At 35.8% G+C, this 22,534-nt stretch overlaps 1 protein-coding gene across 1 annotated transcript; it reads right to left on the bottom strand.

The window, feature by feature from the left end:
* Positions 1-19,777: 19,777 nt before the first annotated feature.
* LOC133864858 ((R)-mandelonitrile lyase-like) lies at positions 19,778-22,191 on the bottom strand. The gene is made up of 4 exons (XM_062301287.1): positions 22,030-22,191; positions 20,887-21,621; positions 20,011-20,791; positions 19,778-19,916 (listed from the first exon to the last, which is right to left on the bottom strand). Exons 1-4 carry the CDS (start codon positions 22,130-22,132, stop codon positions 19,868-19,870), a joined length of 1,668 nt encoding a protein of 555 aa, XP_062157271.1. The 5' UTR covers positions 22,133-22,191; the 3' UTR covers positions 19,778-19,867.
* Positions 22,192-22,534: the final 343 nt, after the last annotated feature.

The following is a 22,534-nucleotide window of genomic DNA, read 5'->3' as shown; positions in this document are numbered from 1 at the left end:
TAAATCTTAATGAATAATCCAATAGGACAATATAGAAATAATCTAAAAAAAAAAAAAAACTATAATAATGATGATCGTTTTCGAGTAATACATTGGGGGTCGGGTCAGATCCTAGTTGATGGTGCAAAATATCAATGTGATGCAACAAATTGGCGCCCCCCACATATCAGTCAATAGAAAATAGCCTTTACCTACTCTCTTATCATTAATTACTTAATTTTGTTTGAAAATGCAATTCTAATTAATACCAGTGGTTTTGCAAAAATGACTTGTACCAACCTTCACCAATCTCGCCGTCAGCAATAATGCAATAGCATTTAGAGCATCTCCGATAGATTTTTTTAAATTTATATATTGCATATATTTAATTAAAAAAAAAAAGTTATTTAGTAAATTATTATATGACTATCATATTATTGAAACAATGTGGAAGTAAAAGTCAGACATTGATTATTATTTTTTACAAGTTCTTGCTGATTAAAATGTCAATTTTTACTGTCACTTTTCTAAAATATATGACAAACATATATAAACCTATTAAATAGCATTACTCGTACGAGTCAAAAATTACATCCAACAACTTGTCTTTTCCTTACCTTAAACACATTTTACTTTTTGATTAACTACTTTACTTTTAAGCAAGCACTATAGCTTCTATATTCTTTTTTTAATCATTTTTCTATTTTCTCTTTCGAAGGTTTAAAAAAAAGATAAAAAATAATAATAATAATAATAATAATAACAATATTTTTACAAAAATAGAGAATATAATAAATAATATACTCAAGTTTGGATTGAAAAAGTAATAGGTAAAGTAAAAGATTATATTGTTTATTAACAAAAATGCATAATATTACCAAAAATGCTCTAACGGAAATAATTACACTCGCTTTCTTCAGCATCCAAAATTATCAGTACATACTTACAAAAAAAAAAAAAAAAAAAAAATTATCAGTACACTATTTGATTAATGGTTCTCTTTTCGTTTTTTTTTTTTTTTTTTTATTGGGATTAATGGTTCTTTAGTTAATCGGAAATGAGGAGAAGATGGGTCCTTAAGGTGCATTTGAGATTGTGATTTCGTAGATAAAAATTGTGATTTTAAACTAAATCGCAGAAAACAAACTGTTTAAAAATTGCGTTTTTAAAAAATTGCGATTTGAAAATGCAGAAAATTACATTTTCAAATCGTAAGCAATGAGGTATTTTTTTAAAAACGCAAAATTTTAAAGGGTAAAAGCATTTACAGCAACTTCCTTAAAGGGGTCTGTTCCCTAAATTTTAGAAAAAATTTTAAGAAAGTCACAAAAAGCCACTCACAGTAACTTCCCTAAAATTATCTGTTCCCTAAGAACTGAATAGTATTTCCCAATGCATTGGGATCCTTAGCTTGTTTGAATCATTAAAAGAAAACACTCTCTCCTCTCACGCATTTCCATACAGCCCCACTCTTTTCTTCTTCATTCTTTTTTTTTTCATCGTCCATTCTTCTTCTTCTTCGTCCATGGCTGTCCGTTCTTCGTCCAAACTCAGACCACTATGGCCACCTCTCTGCAACAGGAGAAATCAGAAGGAGGGAAAGTATACTGGCTAGAAGGAATTGGATCAAGTCACAATTCACATCTCACATTAGGCTGGGACTTTTGTAGCAAGCTCAAGCTTAAAAATAAGCGGCCAAAATCAAACACATTACCAAGATCGAATTTGTAACATTTGTTCCATTGAATAGAAAAGGGAGAGGAGGTTTTGGCAGTATGATGTTTTGTTTGTTTCATATTGGGAGGTGGGTGTGGGCTGAAATTGTTTGCAGAGTGAGTGTTCCATAGGATTCTCATTCCAATTTCCAAACTCTCTGAAGTTTTTCCCTTTTCCACATTCATATTCATTTATTGTTAAGAAGCAGCAGAGCAATTTGATTCATGGCTACTTTGCTTGGATATTCTGATTTGCGTGAGAGACTGAGAATCAACTACAAAGAACTGGAAAGGGAGAGACAGAGGTCATCTTAGATTGTAGCCATTGATTCGATGCAAGATGCGTAGGATTGATTCACCTTTGGTCAAACCCAGCTTTGGCTCATTTCTAGGGGGAAAGGGGGCTTGAGTTTTTGCATTTGTGTGACGGAGAAGACGAGAGAGAGCGAGAGTGAGAGATAATAAAATAAAAAATTAAAGTAAAAGTAAACAAATAATATTTTATTGATATAGGGAAAGGTAAAGGGAAGCTAATGTGGGATGTTTTTTAGAAAATGCTAGAGGTACTTACACTTTTACAAAGAGATGTTTACAAACTGACATGGCATTTTATACAAAGACAGAAATACCCTTTCCTTCACCAGTCCAACATCTCTCCGACACTCTCTCTCTCTCTCCCCTCTTTCCGGCAACACTCTCTCTCCCCTCTCACTGGCCGGCCAAATCTCTGACAAGATCCAGCCGGAAACCCACGCTCGGCCGGCGTGGGTTGAGAAATCCGGTCGGATCTCACACTCGGTCAGATCTGAGATCCGGCCGGATCTCCTACCGGAATACCCACGCTCACCAAATCTCGCCGGCGGCCAGAGATCTGGCCTTCTCGAACCCAGATCTGGCCGACCGTCCTTCCCGAACCCAGATCATGCCGGAAACTCACCCCTACCGCCGCCATTCCCTTTCTTCGTCCTCGCCAGCCGGATCTACTGGTCGGGGTTATGGTTGGCCGGTGCAATGTCGATCAATCGAATTTAATTCGATCGATCGATTTTTCTCAGAACTGACTGTTGCAGAAGTGCGCTAGAACTCTTAATCAGGAACTTCTCCATGACAAAAAGCAGTTCTCCCTCTTATTTTCGCAGCAGAACACGCTGGTTTCGTGACCTTGGTTGTCTCTAGCAAAAGATGAACCCTAGAGGGAGTTAGATGAGTCATTTTACATGGGTTTCTAACCCTAATTTCCTTCTATAAAGCCATAGTCATGCCTCCTTGTTGGAAGGCGATTCTCATAATAGTAGCTAGGTTTAATTTCATGCATTTTGTAGTTTATTTCAGTAGCTCTTTTCTTTAGAAATTTGTCTTTGTAAAGCTTTTCTTCTATTTCATGTTTGTTCTTCAAGTTTTTGTGGTGTTCTTGGTCATGGGAGGCTAGAACTCTCAACTAAGGTTGAGGATGAAACCTCTTCATTGATGACACTCACACTCTTATAGTACTACTTGCACATTTAATGCTATATCATTATGTTGTTCAAGTTCCATTTATTTAATACTTTATCTTTTGCAATGAATGTGGTTGGTAGTAGAAATATGACATTTAATGTGTTTCAACCAATGGATATATTGTTTTATCGGTTTGAAAGATGATATCCATTGTGATTTATTCTTTGAATGGATACAATGAATGATTTGATTTCAAATGGGTACTCTTTGTGATTTATCTTTAAGTTGGATTCATTTAATGGTTCTAAGGTTTATGGTTGAGAAACTTGAATGACACCCTAAGTTTAATGTTCTTTGGGTGTTCAAGTGAAAACCAAGAGTATGAGTTGTTTGATTTGGTTTGGTGAATTCCTTAGCCTTAGTCCCTTTTTACATATTTCATTTCTTCCTCTTTAACTTAGCATTTTTTGTGCATGTTTAACCCTCAAACTCTTGGAACTAGGTTAGAATGAGGTTGATTAAGCAAAATACTAACTTCTGACCATTTCCCTGTGGATTCGACCTCGCACTTGCATAACGCTACATTGCAAACGATTCGTGAGCTTGCGAGTACTCTTTAAAACTTACAACACTATGTATCTAATTTTGTTTTTGACTATTTTTGCATTAAACTGAAGTAGAGCCTTGTAACGACCCACCCCCAATGACACAATACTGTCCGCTTTTGGCTCCCCATATCAGACTTCCCAGGAGGTCACCCATCCTGGGTTTGCTCTCGCAGCGGCTCGCTTAACTGCGGAGTTCTGATAAGTTCATTGCCATCACAGCTTTAAAACGCGTTGTGTCATAAATGGTGCATTTATACATATAAGCACATCCTCATTCCCAGGCGATGTGGGACGTCACAATCACCCCCTCTTTGGACCCAGCGTCCCCGCTAGCGTCCCTCATTGGGCTTGTGCACGCTCCCACCATCTCAGGCTGAACAATGGCTCTGATACCATTTGTAACGACCCACCCTCAATGTGACACAATACTGTCCGCTTTTAGCTCCCCATATCAGACTTCCCAGGAGGTCACCCATCCTGGGATTGCTCTCGCAGCGGCTCGCTTAACTGCGGAGTTCTAATAGGTTCATTGTCATCACGGCTTTAAAACACGTTGTGTCATAAAGGGTGCATTTATACATATAAGCACATTCTCATTCCCAGGCGATGTGGGACGTCACAGAGCCTCATATAAAGCTCCACGTCAGTTTGTAAAAATTTGTTGGTAAGCTTCTCTTTGTACTTGTAGCAGCTCTCATGTTTTTTTTATAGGGAAGCAAAAAGTAGTTTTGTTCCCTACATTTAGAAAAAATAGATGGGAAGTGAAGGGAAGCTGCTAGGAATGCTCTAACCTGCGATTTTAAAAGTCAAACTGCGATTTTGTCAAACGTTTAACTGCGTTTTTAAAAACCACTTTTTCAAATCGCACATTTTAAAATAACTATTTTTAAATCACAAACCCAAACGCCCCTTAGTCTATGGCATCATCTCTTAAATTCTCTTCAATACTATAGCTCGTTTGCTAAATAAACCCTTTTTTTTTTCTTTTTTCTTTTTTAACATAAAAGCCAAAATATTAATAAATAACTTTCACCCCAAAATACTCAAAAAAAATAAAAACAAAAACAAAAAAACAAAAACAAAATCATGTTTATTTCATATGATAATACTTTATCAACCAAATCACAGATAATAATAACAATAACAATAACAATAACAATAATTATTATTATAATAATAATTATTATTGTTGGTACAGTTTCCGGTATGGTGACGTGTCGCCTGGTGATTCGCTGCTGGGGTCTGATCTACTACCTCAATCCTGCAAAAAGAACAAACAGCTCGTCGGGGGTGCCGACTACGCCCACTCCGATGCCTAAGTCAGTTTAAATCAATTTTCTGCAGAGTATTCTCAATCTTAATCTCAAGAGCTTAGAGAATCCGTCCTTTCATACCTGGTGCGGCTGTCGTATTTATAGGCTAGACTTGCAGTCTTACGAGATTTGCAATCTTACCAGAATTCTTGACACCTAGTTGGATTAGGAGTTGGAGTCCTAGCTTAGTTGAACTTTAACCATATCTTCAGGGAATTCGAATGGGATTGTAGAGTCCGAAGTTGATTGCGTTTGTACCTCTTTAAACTTGATTCCGTATCAATAACTATCTTATTCCATTAATTATGGAATTGTGGTTTATCCCTGATCTTCTGGGATTCTATCCTCATCGCATTCTAAGACAACTACGGCACACTTCAGCCAACTTCCGAGGTGATGATACCCGAGATATGCTTCGACTTGGAGATCTCGGGGTATCGCCACACCATAACAGGGTTGTGTAAGGCCGAGATGTTGTCGCGCTGAATCGATATTACACCGAGGCGTTATTACCCCGAGGCGCTATTACCCCGAAGCGTTATTACTCTGAGACACAAATACCCGAGATATGTTTGCTCCGTTCAGACTTGGAGATCCCGAGATATACCGTAGCCTGGAATGTGAAGACCGAGACGTCGTTATACCTAGACGATCTTTCTTTGCTGGGCAGAACAAATGTCCTAGACATAACTCCGAGATGTCTTTGAATCCACATGTCTCTAGGGTTGATTTTATCCCTAACAATTATTATTCCTAAAAAAAAGTTATGAAACCCACACCCATATGGCCATGGCCCATATTTCCAAATTCTGGCCCACACGTCCCAGTCGCGTGGCTTTCATGGTAATTAGATGGTCCAAATTGTGATACTACATTAAATGTTTGTCGCTGCCCTCACTTTCAAGTAACAATGAAGCAGACTAGGGTTTACTTTTGGTGGTACCCTATACTGTGTTTGGATTTCAGATCAGCATCGCGTAAAGTATTTGTCTAAGAATTTCAACGTGCGGTTGTTGTGAGATAGCTCATGAAATTTATTTTATCGAATAAGTAATTAAATAATTCAACTTTTATTTAGTCAAGTGATAATTCTTTGACTTTGGTCTCGAATTTTGCTTATTAAAAGCCCATTTTTAAACAAAATAATTGAAAGTGTCTAGTTTGAAAGTACACTTGAAAAAACGACAATTTAAAAATGCGAAAAAATTTGTATTTTCAAATAGCAAGATTTGGTTACACTGTGAGAGATTCCAATGGTATGGTGGTGGCTGCGGCTTGTCATTCAATGAGGTTTTTGACTGATTGTATTATAGCGGAGTCTCTTGCGGCTTTAAGGGCGGTTGAATTTTGTAGAAATAGAGGTTTTTTAAATATCATTCTAGATGGAGATTCTTTGATTGTGGTAACGGCTCTTAATAGTATGGATGATAATTGGAGCAGGTATGGGCAAATTATGCATGATATTGATGTGGTTCTTCATTGTTTTGATAGTTGTCAATGTTGTCATACAAAGCGGGAGGCCAATAAGGCAGCTCATAGGTTGGTGAAGGAGGATGTCATGCACGGCAGTGATCGAATTTGTTTTAATATTATCCCTGATTTTCTTTTTCTGTATTGAACTCAGAGCAACAGTCTGGTTATTTAGGGCTTTTTGGGCTCTAGTTGTAAGCTTGGTTATGCAATAAAATATCAGTGATATTTTCTTCAAAAAAAGAAAAAAAGAAGAAGAAGAAGAAGAAGATAGTGCATTTTTTAAAACACAAGATTTTAAATATTGAATCGTAATTTTACCAAATACTTAACTGCCTTTTGAAATCACTATTTTTTTCCAACAACCTGTTTTGAAATTGTTAAACCAAACGAGTACTTAGGTTTAACAGTTTCAAAATTTACGGTTTAAAAGATAACGATTTCAAAACTCAGTAAATGAAAACGCGATTCTTAAAAAAAATAGTTTGAAGTTTGATAAAATTGTTGTTCGGTCTTTTAAAATTATGTGTTTTTTTAAAACACATTTAAAAAAAAAAAAATGATTTTGTTTAACTTGAGGGGGCCAAACACTCTTATTTTTTATTTTTATTTTTTTCATCTTTCATTTTATATCTAAATATATGTTGGCTAAGTATAGTATAAGTAATAATGCATTGTCCCAAATTACGTGTGTTTGGTAATATGTTTTAAGAGATATTTTTTACTTTAGTTTGAAATGTTACATAAAAGTAAAAACAATTTTAGTATTTAAATTGTTAATTTGTTAATATCATTAGCAAAAATCGATTTTTTATTCCGGTTAAATTAGCATATCATTTTAATTTATTGTGAAACCTACCTTCGGCCATGTGCACCTATGGATCCTGATTTATTTTTTTTTTGTCCTTTTACTTGGTCTCCTTGGGTCCATCCATGACTTCCGAGTATAAAATTACTGACAATAATTTTTTTTTTTGTTTTTTTTTTAAGTACATTGCAGACAAAAAAACGAAAAGAAGAAAACAAACATGTGGAACAAAGAAAGTGGAGGGGGTGTCTTTTCTAATACAAAGAGGAAAATATTAGGATAAAGGAAAAATTATGGGAATACAGCCTGAATGAATTCTAGTTGCCACATGATGGACACAGAAGGTTGCACTTCGGTTAATATGACTAGTTTTACAACTAGCTATTGGTGGGATAGTGGATAGAATGTTGAAGATGGTAGAAGCAATTCTCTAATTTATAGTAATTGCTGGATGTTGAAGCGTCAATGTGACATTAAGATAAAAGAAGATAACCCTAACGAACTTGCCAAACGAGCAGCCAAAAGAGTAGCAATAACCTCACCATAAAGAGCAGAGCAGGGTGAGCTAATAAATGAAAGACATTTAATTATTGTATACTTTTTCTTTCCACAATGCTACAATATGATACGGTACAAAATAAAAGTACGTTTGAAATTGCGATTTTATAGATAAAAAGTGCGATTTTGAACCGTTTGAGAATTGTGTTTTTTAAAAAAATTACGATTTGAAAACGCAAAAACTACATTTTCAAATTGTAGGCAAATGGGTGCTTTTTTGAAAACATTTAATTTTAAAGACTAACCTACGATTTTAAATGTCAAACTGCGATTTTGCTAAACATTTAACTGTTTTTTTTTAAAATCACTTTTTCAAATCATACATTTTAAAATCATTATTTTAAAATCACACTTTTTGAAATCGTATATCCAAATTGACCCTTAATGAACTGTTTGGGAATTGCGTTTTTAAAAAATTGTGATTTGAAAACGCAGAAATTCAAATAGCAGGCAAGGTACTGTTTTTTTGAAAACGCAGAATTTTAAAGTCTAACATGCGATTTTAAAGGACAAACTACGATTTTGCTAACGCTTAACTGCGTTTTTAAAAATTACTTTTTCAAAATGCATTTTTTGAAATCACAAACCCAAATAGACCCTAAATGATACATGTCCTACACGAAGCCCCTTAAAAAATAAAAAATAAAAAATTCAATGAGACTAACAATTCACACTTATTTATTACATTTATTTTATATTGATTGATATTACGTATTTTAAATGACGTATCATATTATTAATAAATTAAAGAATTTGTTAAGAAAAAAAAATACTTGCATGTCAACCAGTATAAAATTAGTATGATAAATAGGTGTGAAAAATAACATCACTCTAAGCCAAAGTGTCTCTTGTCCAATGATCTATTGGATTAGTAATGTTATATACTACATTCTCATTACGTTCTATCTCACTAGGGTATGGCAGTGCTATCAATCCATGTTTTAAAAAAATAAAAAAATAAAAAATAAAAATAAAAATAAAAATAAAAATAAAAATAAAAATTGATAGACACTAATACATCAGTCCAATGACATAAGAATTTAGTATGTAGATCATAACTACTATTGGATACTTGATTACAATTAAGGACAACATAAATTTTCAATAAATATTGGGGTTTATAATGTTGGGTTAAAAACATAATTGATACGTGTGATTTCTCTCTCTTTTTTTCTTTTTTATTTTTTGATACGTGTGATTTCTCTCTCTCTTTTTTTCTTTTTTCTTTTTTTTTTTTTTTTTTTTTTAAAAAAAAACTAAGTTCTAAAAACGTGAAAAATTTGATAAATATACGCTACAAGTTTATCAATTTGATATCTTCATCTATCTACCATTCAAAAAATTAACAAAATTTTTTCCATTTGTATAAACGTCATCTAAGACAAATAAAATATTTTCCTTTCGTATGTATAAACTGTTGTCTTAGCTTGACAAAAGATTTAAAAAATAACAATGAAAAAAATATGTGGTGGAAAAGAGAGAGGGCTCTACCACTAGAATTTTCTTCTAGTGTAAATAAAGCATCTCTAGTAATAATAGTCAAAGTAGCTATTAAAAAAGTACAACTCTCTATTTTAAATACCGTTTTTTCTATACTCTTGTTGGTACAGTTTCCGGTATGGTGATGTATCTCCAGTTGATTCGCTGCTTCCTGCAAACGCACAACCTTGATACCTATAAAATAACAAACAACTAGTCGAGGGTGTCGACTACGCCCACTCCGATGCCTAAGTCAGTGCAAATCAATTTCTTGGAAAGTATCTGTGATCTCAAAAGCTCAGAGATCATCTGTATAATACCTGGTGTGATGGTCTTATTTATAGGCTGGTAGTTGCAGTCCTACCGGAACTCTTAAATCCTAGTTGAACTAGGAGTTCGAGTCATAGTCTGATTGAACCTTAACCTTATCTTCAAGGAATTTGAATAAGGCTGTAGAGTCCAAATTGAATTGCATTCGTATCTCTTTAGTCTTAATTTCCACGTTACTAGTGTTCTTATCCCATTATTAATGGGAATAATGGGAATAATGAGATAAAGGCTTATCCCTGATCTTGCGGGATACTGGCCTTATCTCATTCTAAGACAATTGTAATACACTTCGACCAACCCCCGAGGTGATAATATCCGAGACATGTTCGCTCCGAAAGGATTAGGAGATCTCGGAATATTGCCGCACCGTAACAGGGTTGTGGAAGATCCGATGTGTTATCATATCGAGGCCGTCTTATCCGAGGTGTTATCATACCTAGACAGTCTCTGTATATCGGGCTGTAATTCAACTTCCCGAATAGTCTCGTGGCTTCTATCAGATCTCCGAGGCATAAATATTCGAGATATGTTCGCTCCGATCAGACTAGGAGATCTCGGGATTTCATACCGTCGCCGGGTTTGATAAGACCGAGACGTCATTATACCTAGACGATCTTCTTTTGCTAGGACGTAACAAATGTCCGAGATGTAACTCCGAGATATAACACCGAGATGTTTCCTGATTAGGATCCACGTGTCCTCGGGGTTAATTTTATCCCCAACAACTCTCTTCAACAGAATCTCTATTTTACTCTCTACTTGCATTTAAATATTATTTTGTGTGGGAAAAAGTGTAAAAGAAATAGTTTTGTGTGGAAAAAAGTGTGAAAGAAATAGGGAGAGAGAGAGAGAGAGGAAGAGAAAGAATGAAAGGGAAAGATAAAATAATAAAAAACTCTTTGTAGTGTGAATAAAGTGAATAGGCAGAAGAATCTATTTACTATTCACACTAAGAGCTTCTCTAAGAGCACTCATAATAGACTCCTAACTATTTTTCCTATATTTAGGAAACAAAATTACTTTTTGCTTCCCTATAAAAAAATACTTCACAATAAATACTCTTTTTTACTTTTATTTTATTATTTTTTCTCTTTCCAAATTTTATTTTTTTATTATTTTTTTCTTCTCTCCTCTCTTGTCATCTCCGTCCTCTCTTTCTCAAAACCCACCACCAACCCTTCTTCTCTTCCCCCTCTCTTCTTTTCTTTTCCCTTTCTTCATCTTCCCAATCCTTCCTCTCTTCTTTGTGACCCAATACAGAGAGAGTGAGAGAACTCGGGAGAGAGACCAAATAAGGGAGAGAGATCGAGAGAGAGAGGAGGGAGAAAGATCGAATCATAGAGAGAACTGGAGATGAAGGTCCGATCTCCGGTGGATGATACTGGGTCGACGCTGGGGAAACTGAGGGTGCGATTCTGGTGGCTTGAGGTACGAACTTCCGGTGAAACAAGAGGAAATTTCCAGTGGAATTGAGGTGGAGAAGATGGAGGACGGGGGAAGGAGAGAGGAGAGAGGAGAGAGGAGAGAGAGATGGTTTTCTTTTATTAAAATAATAGGTTGGGAATCTATAGTAAGATTCCCAAGCAACTTATGTAAATATAGGGTGTTTTTTATGAAATTTTCCCTAAACATAAGGAAAAGAACCAATTTAAGGAGACTGATGGGAGTGCTCTAACAAAATATGAAAATAGTTTATGTTAGCCTTATGGCGTCAATCCAATTATATTGCAAATATTTTGATGATAACAAATTATATCTTGTTGCTCTAATGTATCTACTTCAAGTATGACAGTTGCAAAGAACATTCGAGCACACATTCTCAAAGGACCAAAAAGAATCTAAGGCATTTGGAATTCAAAGCAAGAAGCCCTTAAGCTCTGAAGAACACAAGATTGAAGAATCCGTATTTTATTAGGGTATTCGTGTAAAGTTCTTATATGATTGAACTCCTGAGGCTCCTTACTCTAGAATGACCTTAGGACCCTTCATACATTGCATACATGAATTTTTGAAATACGAAAAATACATTAAAATCAGATTTCAAGTATAAAAATTCTGCTGGAATTTATTTTGTCTTTGAAAACTAAATTTCAGATTTGAAAAGTTAGCTACCCACGATTTCTGACTTTGAAAATCTGGTTGCCAACTTGAAAGGTTAGCTAGCAACAAACTCTGACTTTGAAAATCCGGTTGCCAACTTGAAAGGTTAGCTAGCAACGAATTCAGACTTTGAAAATCTGGTTGCCAACTTGAAAGGTTAGCTAGCAACGAATTCAGACTTTGAAAATCTGGTTGCCAACTTGAAAGGTTAGCTAGCAACGATTTCTGACTTTGAAAATCTGGTTGCCAACTTGAAAGGTTAGCTAGCAACAAACTCTGACTTTGAAAATCTGGTTGCCAACTTGAAAGGTTAGCTAGCAACGAATTCAGACTTTGAAAATGTGGTTGCAACTTGGAAAATTAGCTAGCATAATTCAAATTCTCTCCAACGGTTATTTTCTTGCTTGTCCTATAAATACATGACCTTAGCTCTCATTTTTATATCATTCAATCAAGTGAGAAACAAGCAAGCTTAGAACTCAAAGCATTCTTTCTTTCATTCAAATTCATTTGAGCCTTCAAGTTCATTTCATACAAGAGTTCTAGTGAGAGAGATTTTGTTGTAAAAGCCTTATTGTATATCCTTCTCAAAAAGGAGAATTGTTATTGTGAGAGAAATCTCAAACCCGATCCACAATCTATTGTATCAAGAGGGTTGGTGTGACCCTTGTGAGGTGTGAAGGAGATTTTCCACCTTGTGAAGAAGAGTAGGTTACTCTTGAAGTGTAAAGGTTTTAACTCCACCTGCAAGGAGTTTTGTTTAGTGGATTGAAATCTCAAGTGGTGTGCTTGGGGAGTGGACGTAGGTCAAGTGGACCGAACCACGATAAATCGCTGAGTTTGAATCTCTCTCTCTATCTCTTCATTATTGTTCCAATATTTATATTGTTTGCATTATACTGCATTTTATATTGTTCTAAATTCTTAATTCAGTATAATTTTTATTAAAAGAAAAGTTTGCTATCAACCCTATTCACCCCCCCCTCTAGGGTTGATTATCTGGGTAACAGTTTATAATAGTTAAATTTGACTATTATGAGTAATTTTTCGTCTCCCGCAGAATATGCAAAATAAATTTTTTCCTTCTAGTGTGAATAGGCCAGACAGAAGAGCTTATTTAATATTCACACTACAAAGAATTTTTAATTATTTTCTCTCCCCCTTTCCTTCTTTCTCTTTCTCTCCTATTTCTTTCATACTTTTTCCCACACAAAATAATATTTAAATGCAAGTAGAGAGTAGAATAGAGAATCTGTTGGAGAGAAAATAAAAAAAAGTAGTAGCTAAAATAGAGAGTTGTACTTTTTCAATAGCAACTTTGACTTTTATTGTTTAGGGGTGTAATTTTGGGCTGGTTATAACTGGCCGGGAAACCGTAACCGAGCACTAACCGGCTTCAGGTAACCGGGCACCTGAAACCTGAGTCGGTTATTAATTTCTTAGACACTCGGTTATAACCGAGTAAATGACTCCAGGTATATATATATAAATTAAAAATATATAATTATGGCTCTGCCCTTTACCCTAAATATAGGGTAAAGATAAAATAGTTCTTAAGTGACTTTGCTGTAAACCGGTTAGTTTTTTCTGCTTTGAAGCTCTAAATCCTTATTCAAAGTAGCCTTCTCCTGATCTCTTCATCTATAGAAGTAATTTGACTGTATTTTGATCTGCCTTGCTCATGGGTTGCACTGGAAAGCAAGTTGAAGTGCCTGACTACTATTGAACAGGCAATATGTTCATATGTTGTATTGCGAAATAAGTCCATATCTTTTTACCGTTGGCTCCATTATATCATTATTCTCCCCAAGGCATATAATGAATTGTTTTTCACAATTTCATAATTTGAAGTGTTTTCAGAGGGACCAGAATTCGTGTCTTGAGCTTCTTGGGTTTATGGAACCATAAAAGCAGGAGAGATAGGGGAAAAGAGCAGCAGCAATGACAAAGATCACTTCTTTTTTTCTTTTCTTTTTTTCTAGTTTTAGTTTTTTATTTATTTATTTATAATTTTTTTTATTGAAAAAATTTTAGAATCATTTTTTATCTTTTTGCTAGCTTTGGGAGATGATTGTCATTTTTTTGGAGAATTATATGTATCAATTTTATTGACTTTCTTAAATTATCCAGTGGTGCCTGGATCTCTGATCGACAAACTATTGGGAACACTCCGTGTACTCATTTTGCAAATCTTTTTACCACTTTCCATCCGTGCTTTCCTGATGAGCTACTTAACCTTTTTCACAATTCTCTTACATCGGAGGAGAACTCTTCCATTTGTTCTATTCCAGATAAATCCCGTAATTTGAGTCTTAAATCGTGGGATTCTATTTGTCTTCCTTAGAACCAAGGCGATCTTAGTCTCCGGAAGATGTCCACCACCAATCTGGCACTTATTACTAAACTTGGATGGAAATTCCTGCATTCTAATTCTTTATGGGCTCAACACTTGCATAAGAAATATATCTAGTACGGATCATTCTTTTTTGCTCCGCCATCCCATTCGGCTTATTGGATCTAGAAGGGAATTCAAAAATGTAAGGAGTACCTCATTGCTGGTTCTTGTCTTAACATCTCTACTACTAGCTCTGAGTCTATTTGGACCACAACCTGGGTTCCTTCCCTTCCGTCCTATCGGCCTTCTCCTTGAAATCCAAATTGCAGGCATCTTCCTCCCCTTTCAATCTCCGATTTACTTCTTCAAAATACAAGGCGCTGGAATGAGCTGCTTCTCTATGATCTATTTGATCCGATCTCTGCTGCTGCCATTAGCAGCTACCTATTTCACAGGTGGACACTCCGAGTTATCTCTGGACTCCCACTCTTGTTCTGGTCGATTCTCTACGAATTCGACCTATCTTGCGATTTTGCATAATGACTTTACTGGGGCTTCTCTTCTCTCTCCATCTTCCTTTGGGAAAGATATTTGGAAATTGCAGCTTACAGATCGTCTCCATCTTTTTCTTTGGAAAATTGCTTGGGATATTCTGCCTACGACTTTGAGGTTGCAGTCTATCATTCCTGCATATCAGCTTGACACTTCTTGTCCTCTTTGCAAGACTGGGCCAGATTCAATCAGACATCTTTTCTTTACTTGTCATTTTGCGAGAGTTATTTGGCGTCTGTCTCCTTGACCGCTTGATTCTACGTCTCTGGATTCTCCCAATTTATGTGATTGGATACGAATCATTTTATCGCCAGGCTCTAGGCTTCATATTCCCAGTTCTGAGCATCATCGATTTCAAGTTTTTGCTACTGTTACTTGCGATCTCCTTTGGTTCCATTGTAATAAAGCATTCCATGATGGCTCTTCCTTTGATGCTCGTATCCTAGCAAGACTCATCCTAAAAAACTATCATCAACATTGTGATGCTTGGTCTCATAAATTGGACCCTGTTCCAAAAAGGTGGACCCAACCTCCCCCCAATTGGTTCAAGATTAATTTTGACACTGCTATTCGTGACTCCTCATACCAGGCAGCAATTTGTAGAAACCATTTGGGTAAATTGATCAAAATGATCACCCAACTTCAGTCCAAATGTACTCCTAATAAAGGCGAGGCATTAGCTGCACAGCTCGCCATCTCTCTAGCTTTCTCCCTTGGCCTCGGCCGGTTTATCCTTGAGGGAGATTCTCAAGTAGTTATCCTTGCTCTCCAGTAGCTAACAATTGTTTAAAATTGGCTTATCACTGACATCATTCGCAACACATTAGATAATATTCCTCCTGATTTTATTAATTTTGCATTTAATCCTTACTACTCTTTATTTCGCTAGCTAGCGATGTTAGCACATTCACATTCGACTAATTGAATATTTAGTTAAATAACACATTTTTCTATTTTATTTATCTATTTTTTTAATGCGCCTACCTCTACCTTGATATTTTAGATGTAAACTCTCACTTTTACATTTAAAATATTTTTTTCTTTATCTACTGTTAGTATTCTTAAAAAATTATTAATATAAATTATACATTTATAAAAGTTAAGATAGAGTGCTCAGCTTTTTTTTTTTTTTTTGGAGCTAATTTGTGTGTAAAATGTGTAATTATAAGAATCAGATGCATTTCATTTAAAAAATAATTAAGAAGAAGGTACCGATAGAGATTCTCACTTTCTAGAAAGTGAACTTGGACGGAAACGTGCGTTAAAGGAGAGAGAGCTACCTGGCCTACTATTAAGCCTACCACCCCCAAAAGAAAAAGAAAAAGTTAAGATAAAATAAATCAGAAAAGCCGCAGCCTCTCTGTCTGTGTCCCCGATCCTCTCCCCTTCGGTGGGACATTATTTAGTGCTACTGCTGCCCAGTGTAAGCAATGGATATGGTACTAGGTAGGGTAAATATTTTTGCCCAATAAAAGCATTCATACTTTGTGTATAACAAGACGTGTGGTTGAAAGTTATGCATATAAGAGTTAAATGTATGAGTCTCATCTATATGTCTTGTTATGTATAAGTTGTACATATTTTATATGGATCACTCATTGTCTAGGTAAGGCTGCAAGGGTGTACAACTATTGCGTTTGCGTTTATTTTTTAGTAACCATAATCGCAAAGCACTCGATTATTCTCATTTAAATATATGTAACTGTAATTGGTACCAATTGCGGTTATTACTAACAGTTGATTATTCGATTATTAACCAGGAACTCAGTTTTCATACATTGTTGATTATTTTCAATTTTTTTTTTTAATCAAATATCCAACCATTCAATATTCAATGCTAAATAATAAATACTACTGTACGTGCATAATTTCATTTAGCATTCACCATTCATTCATCTTAATAAACTCACAATCAAGTCCATAGATTAAATAAAATGATTGCAAAGAAAATCAATCAAACAAATATTATAAAATATAATGACAAATGTATTATAATTAAAATATGATGACAATTCAAAAAACTACCAAAACTACATATTAAAAAATTTAAGATGATTCATTCCTTGAATTTAAAGGTTGATTTGAGGCTCATCTACAATAAATATAATTATTTGTATATATATAAAAATCAATCGGTTACCAGTTATCTGGTTATTAATCGGTTTCTTAAAACCCTATAATTGGTAATCGCAATTGGAGTACTCGATTATTCAGTTACGATTATTTTTAATTTTTCGGTTAGCGATTATTAGTAATTATTGACAGTTAATAACTGCTCCACTTGTACACCCTTAATTTGAGCCTAGGCTCCACTCTCCAGCAATATACCATATCCTTTTCTTTGTCTTTTGGAAAATGTAAGGTAAAATTATTCCTCCAGGCCCCAGGGATATAATTAGTAGGCTTGGCAATTTTGACATCATCCGCGAATCCGACACGAACACGACAACCCGTTTATGACCCGTCAACCCGTTTATGACACGTTTATGACTCACCAACCTGTTTATGATATGTTTATGACCCATCAACCCGTTTATGACATATTTATGACGCGTTAATGACACATTTTTTTTATTATTAAATTAATTAAACGAGTTGACACGACAACTCGAATTGTCAAGCCTATTAATTAGCTCACTATTGCATATGAATTTTGTCTACCAATGAAAAATTAAATGGGTAAAAAAAAAAGACAAAACCGATTATTTAATTGGGGAAATAGGATGTCAATGTGATGCTCGGAAGCCTCTGGAAAGCTCCTTATTTGGAAAAAAAAAAAATAATAATAATAATAAAAAAAAAAACACATGTTTTCAATGTCATCATCTCATGTTGCCACTGTTTATCCATGAGGTTTGTTAGTCAAATGCATTTGGATAAGTATCCTTTATAATTATTTGTCTAAATTTAAAAGAATTTAGATAAGTAATTGTGAGATACCACTTATGTGACCCATCTAACTAAATAAAAATTGGAGTTCAACTACTTATTTGGTCAGGTGGGTTCTATAAGTAGTCTCTCACAATCACTTGTCGGAATTAAAGATCCAAATTGGAGACCAATTCTAATTCGGACAAATAATTATACATAATCCTTATCCAATGTATCCGCTTTCAATTCAATTTATGTTATTATTGTAGCTAGAGATGGATGGACAACATTCAGTGATGGATCTACGATTTTGAGTCGGGGGTCAATAATTTCTTTTTATGAATAAAAAAAAAAGTTGAATAAAAATTAATTAAAAATATTAAAAAAAAATATAACTAACACAATAAATAAATAATTCAGCACAATTTATTTTGTCACGCTTTGAGTTAATTAATTAAGTTGTATAGAGAAAGGAATTCAACAAATTGATCATTCTTCAATTTTCAAAGAAATTGAAGTATGGAAAATCACAAGTTACTCACGCGGCACACCTCACATTATATATATATATATATATATATGAATGGTTCTCACATGTTAAAGCTAAAAAGCTTAAAGAATTAAAAAACTTTTTTGTCTTTTAAGTTGGTATGTACATGTAAGAGTCTAGGACTTAGGTGCATGTGACCCTTCTGGACCCCCCCTCCTGACCCCAGCTACATTTGTTGTTCAAAGAAAGACATTGACAGTAGTTTTATAGATATTTTATATATTATTTTGTAGCGAACAAGAAATGACTAGGCTTGTTCTTGGTTTGTAAAGTATGCAGAGTAAAGCAAGTGTCGTCGGGCACGGGACCAATTATTAAATGCGGTAATTTTATTTCCTATAGTCTTAGAGCCGGATTTTCGGATTTTTAGGTTAGGTCTCGGTCATTATTTATTCTTTATAAAAATCCTACCATGCATACATGCATAATAAAAACTGAGGTTGCTTTGCTTCTCCTATTCTACGAAGTGATTAAAAAATAAATAAATAAATAGAAGAGCAACAAAAAGTACAACCGCTTCTAGCCTTCTAAGAACGTACCATTTGATGAAAGTAGTTTTTATTAATTTTTTAGTGTTGGGTAAGACCGAAAATTGTGGTCAAATTGAAAATATTTTCAAATTTGAGCCTTTACTTCTCAAATCGTCGGATTACAATTTCTTAGGTTTATTTTTTTATAACTTTTTTATTTTAGCATTTTTATGTTGTGAATGAAAATTAATTTTTATAAGTTAATATGATTAAATAAAATTATAAAAAATATTTGTGATTTTTGTAAGTGTCAAAATGACAAAATTTTTTTTAGTGAAAAGAACAATTTTTAATATAAATTTCTCGACGAAAAACATTTTAAGTCGAGATAAACAGAATTCAATTGAGGATATACAAAAGCATGTAGGTGTAAATACATACAAAATTCAATTAATACTGCTCCATGCATTACATAATAACAAGTAAAAACGCTCTCAAACCCAGACCTCATATTTACTATTTCAATTTTATTCTTTTTATTTTTTTTATATTGGTATTTAAATTTTATTCATTCCCGAATCATGAGCTTTTCGAACATGCTGCCATTCAACCTTCTCTTGTCATACCCTTTTCATTTTTGATGGATACAAAAAAATGCACTCCAGGCCCGAGACCCAGATTGGTTAAAAGGCCACTGTAGTCCGGCCCAATTAAGGCCCAAAAGAGCCACACAACAGGCTATTGGCCATAAAAGCCCAAAGAAAGCCCGAGAAGCCTTTATAAGGTGGAACTCCTCCCCCCCTCTCAACAAGTAAGTTCTCTCATTCTTCATACCTATCTCCTCCTATGGGAGTTCTCTCTCTCTCTCTCTCTCTCCATTATCTTTCTTTCTCTAACGCTCAGAAATACTGACCGACTTGGGTGTCGGGGTGCCTTCCGCCCTAAAATGATACCCGCTCTTGACTAAGTGAAACCCAAAAGAACAAATAATGCTTTGAGCCCAAAATGATAATTTTCCATCTCTTCCACTTTCTAATTATCCATTTTTAAGGTTTATCCAGAAGCCAATTACAATTACAACCCACACATTGACAATATGAAACCACTGGAATGGATAAGAAGTAGGAGAAGTTAAGAGGTAGCATAGATGAAGTTAAGAGGAAGCAATTAAGCAGTACAAATTGATCTATTTTGAAAGCATGCCACATTCATTGTTCAGCTTTTATTTTGACTACATTCTCGTATTATTTTGAATGAAAAAAAAAAAAAAAACCACTACTTCTGCATGATGATCATGATTTATATCTCATCCGCTCTCTGAGTATCTTCAATCCAATGTATCTGCCAAAAAGAAAGAAAACAACTAATTAGTCAATCTCTTCTTCCACAAACATCAATGGCTATCAAGTAATTAAAATGCAAAACATTCACTTACCGTCCAAGCATCAATACTGTAGCCTGTGGATTTGTCCCCGGCGACACACCAAACGTGGACCCATCAACAACTCGGAGCGCATCAATCCCAATCAACCGGAAGTCACGATCAACCACCTTCCCCACAACGCAGCCACCATGGTAGTGCCATATGGTACTAACCGTGCGGTGGCAGAAGTCTTCCATTGCACGGCGGTTTGACTGTTCGACAGGCAACGGAGGTCCCACGAACCTAAAACTGCGACCGCCAAACCAGTCCCTGAACTTGAAATTCTCCAAAGACCGGCTCCTCAGCACATTCCCAATCATGCGAGTGCCATTCACGCAGCGTTCAAGGTCCACCCGGTTGCTAAAATAGTTGAATCGAACAATTGGATTCACCCTCACATCTGTCGAAGCCAGTCTCAGCGATCCGGTTGAAAGTGGCCCAATAATCTTCTCCATGAGAGTAGCCACGGGGAGATACAGAGGTGACGATGGTGTCCGAATGAAAACTGAGCGAGCAGGGGATGCGAAAGGGATGACATTGGAAGCTGCTTCGATGTAAGCCCCTGATTCAGTTATCCCAACCACCTGTATCAGCGACTGTTCCAGAGGGATTGGGGCCACAATTGAGATTCCATTCCGCGGATTGTCGTAAAGGAACTGCCCAACATAGGGAAGGTGATGAGCCACCGGAATCCCCCAAGACGACAGATAAGTCCGCGGACCAATGCCGCTCAACAGCAATAGCTGCGGGGTTCCAATGGCACCGGCCGAGAGTATCACCTCACCGTGTTTACCTTTTAAAATATAAATTAAATGATTAAATTAAAAAATAAATTTTTCGTGTTAGAATATAATAAAATTTTCGAGATAAGTAATGATGGAAAGTTACCTACTAAAGCATGGTGAAACCTCCCCATATGATCACGATATACAACTCCGATTGCCGACAGCCGTGAGCCGGCATGCGGGGAAGATGAAGCCAGTAGTACTCTTTCCACGCTTGCATACACAGAAACCTTAATGTTGGAAGGTTTTGAGTAACTCAGGAGATCGGCGGCAGTGTGTCTCCTCCCTGAAGTATCAAAAATGGAACCGCCAATCTTGGTTCCCGCCAAGTGATCCAAGCTAAACCCGTTAAAGGGATCAACACCTGCTTCCAATAACCCATCTCGAACCGCCGATTGCCAATCCCTGAGCTCCGGTCTAAACACAATTGCCCTCTCAACCCACTCATAGGACTTGTTCACAACTTTATGATCCCAATTCACACCAGATTTCTGATAAAAATCACGATCAGCTCGGCTGTAGAACCCGGCGTTTATGGCGGTGCTGCCGCCAAGAACACGCCCTCGGGCGTTTAAGACCCCTTCTTCAGATGTGAAGGCTTGGGCAGGAGAGTCGTATGGATTGGCGTCCATGAGTGTTGTCAAGAAACCTTCGTGGTTCATCAAATTGGGTTTGCCGTAGGGGATTCCCCCTCGCTCAAGCACAAGTACTTTGTATGTCCGCGAAAGTGTTGCCGCCAATGGGCACCCAGCAGTGCCGCCTCCAACAATGATGTAATCATAGTAGTCTTCTTGTGGGAGTTCGGTGGCGTTGAACACAAACTTGAGATAACTTGGGGCTGTACAAATTAATTAAAGATTTGGTGTTAGCCTCTTAATTCTAAACGCAAAGAAAGAAAGAAAGAAAGAAAGAAAGAAAGAAAGTAATGGGTTTTAAAGAATGGTTTTTACAGAATGTGGTTTAAGTAATTACAGGGAAAGATAATATTGGATTGATTAGAGAATTTCAATCTATTCTCTTTTCTTGCACTTTGGTAGCAACAAAACGGAAAGAAACAATGAAGAAAAGAAATGGGCTTTCTCAAAGGATAATGAAACAGAGAAAGCATATATAAAAGAAGTTCGCAGCATTCAAGTTATATTTTCTCTTTCCATGCTGACAATTTCTCAGCAACCAAATGGATCGAGAAAAAGAAAGAAAGTAAAAGAGGGTGGCAATTATATTGAAAGAGGACAAGAGTGATCACCTTGGTGAGGATGATGTAGTGGTGATCTAGCATAAGAAACGATTGTACCGAAGGACATCAGGAGCGCAAAGTACTGTAGCCAAAAGCAAAAGGGTCTCGCCATTGTTGTCTACTGGTGTTTCTTGGCGAAGAGAGAACTTTCTTGGAGGAGAGAGAGTTTTCTCGGTGTTAATTTCTTTGTGGGGAGGAGAGGAGAGACTAGAGAGTGCTAAATAGAGAGAATGGCAATGCTTTTGGTTAAAACTTTAGTTGGAGATCGTTGTGTATAGTAATGTAGGGCAAAGATCCTGTGCAGCAAGTGAGCTTACAATTATCTTCTGCACCCAATCATCTACCGCCAATCTATGTGTGGCCATCCCATGAGCTAAAAAAAAAAAAAAGAACAAAAAAAGGGTTAGGGTTTGGCCCTTGAGGGTGGCCGAACCTACCCTAAGTCAAACGGGGTTGGTTTCAGCCATTCCCAAAGCTTTTGGGGTGGTTTCAACTACCCTATTTTGCTTTTTAG

Source organism: Alnus glutinosa, chromosome 3 (assembly GCF_958979055.1).
Source record: "Alnus glutinosa chromosome 3, dhAlnGlut1.1, whole genome shotgun sequence".
NCBI classification, from domain to species: domain Eukaryota; kingdom Viridiplantae; phylum Streptophyta; class Magnoliopsida; order Fagales; family Betulaceae; genus Alnus; species Alnus glutinosa.
Note: the sequence above shows the minus strand (reverse complement) of the source record. Positions and strands in the feature narration are given on the sequence as shown.

Excerpts from the sequence above, each read along its gene's own strand:
- LOC133864858 (XM_062301287.1), bottom strand. The coding sequence starts at position 22,132 with ATGGCGAGACCCTTTTGCTTTTGGCTACAGTACTTTGCGCTCCTGATG. Across the intron at positions 21,622-22,029 it reads ACTACATCATCCTCACCAAG|CCCCAAGTTATCTCAAGTTT; the intron begins GTGATCACTCTT and ends TAATTTGTACAG. Across the intron at positions 19,917-20,010 it reads ACAGTATTGATGCTTGGACG|ATACATTGGATTGAAGATAC; the intron begins GTAAGTGAATGT and ends TCTTTTTGGCAG.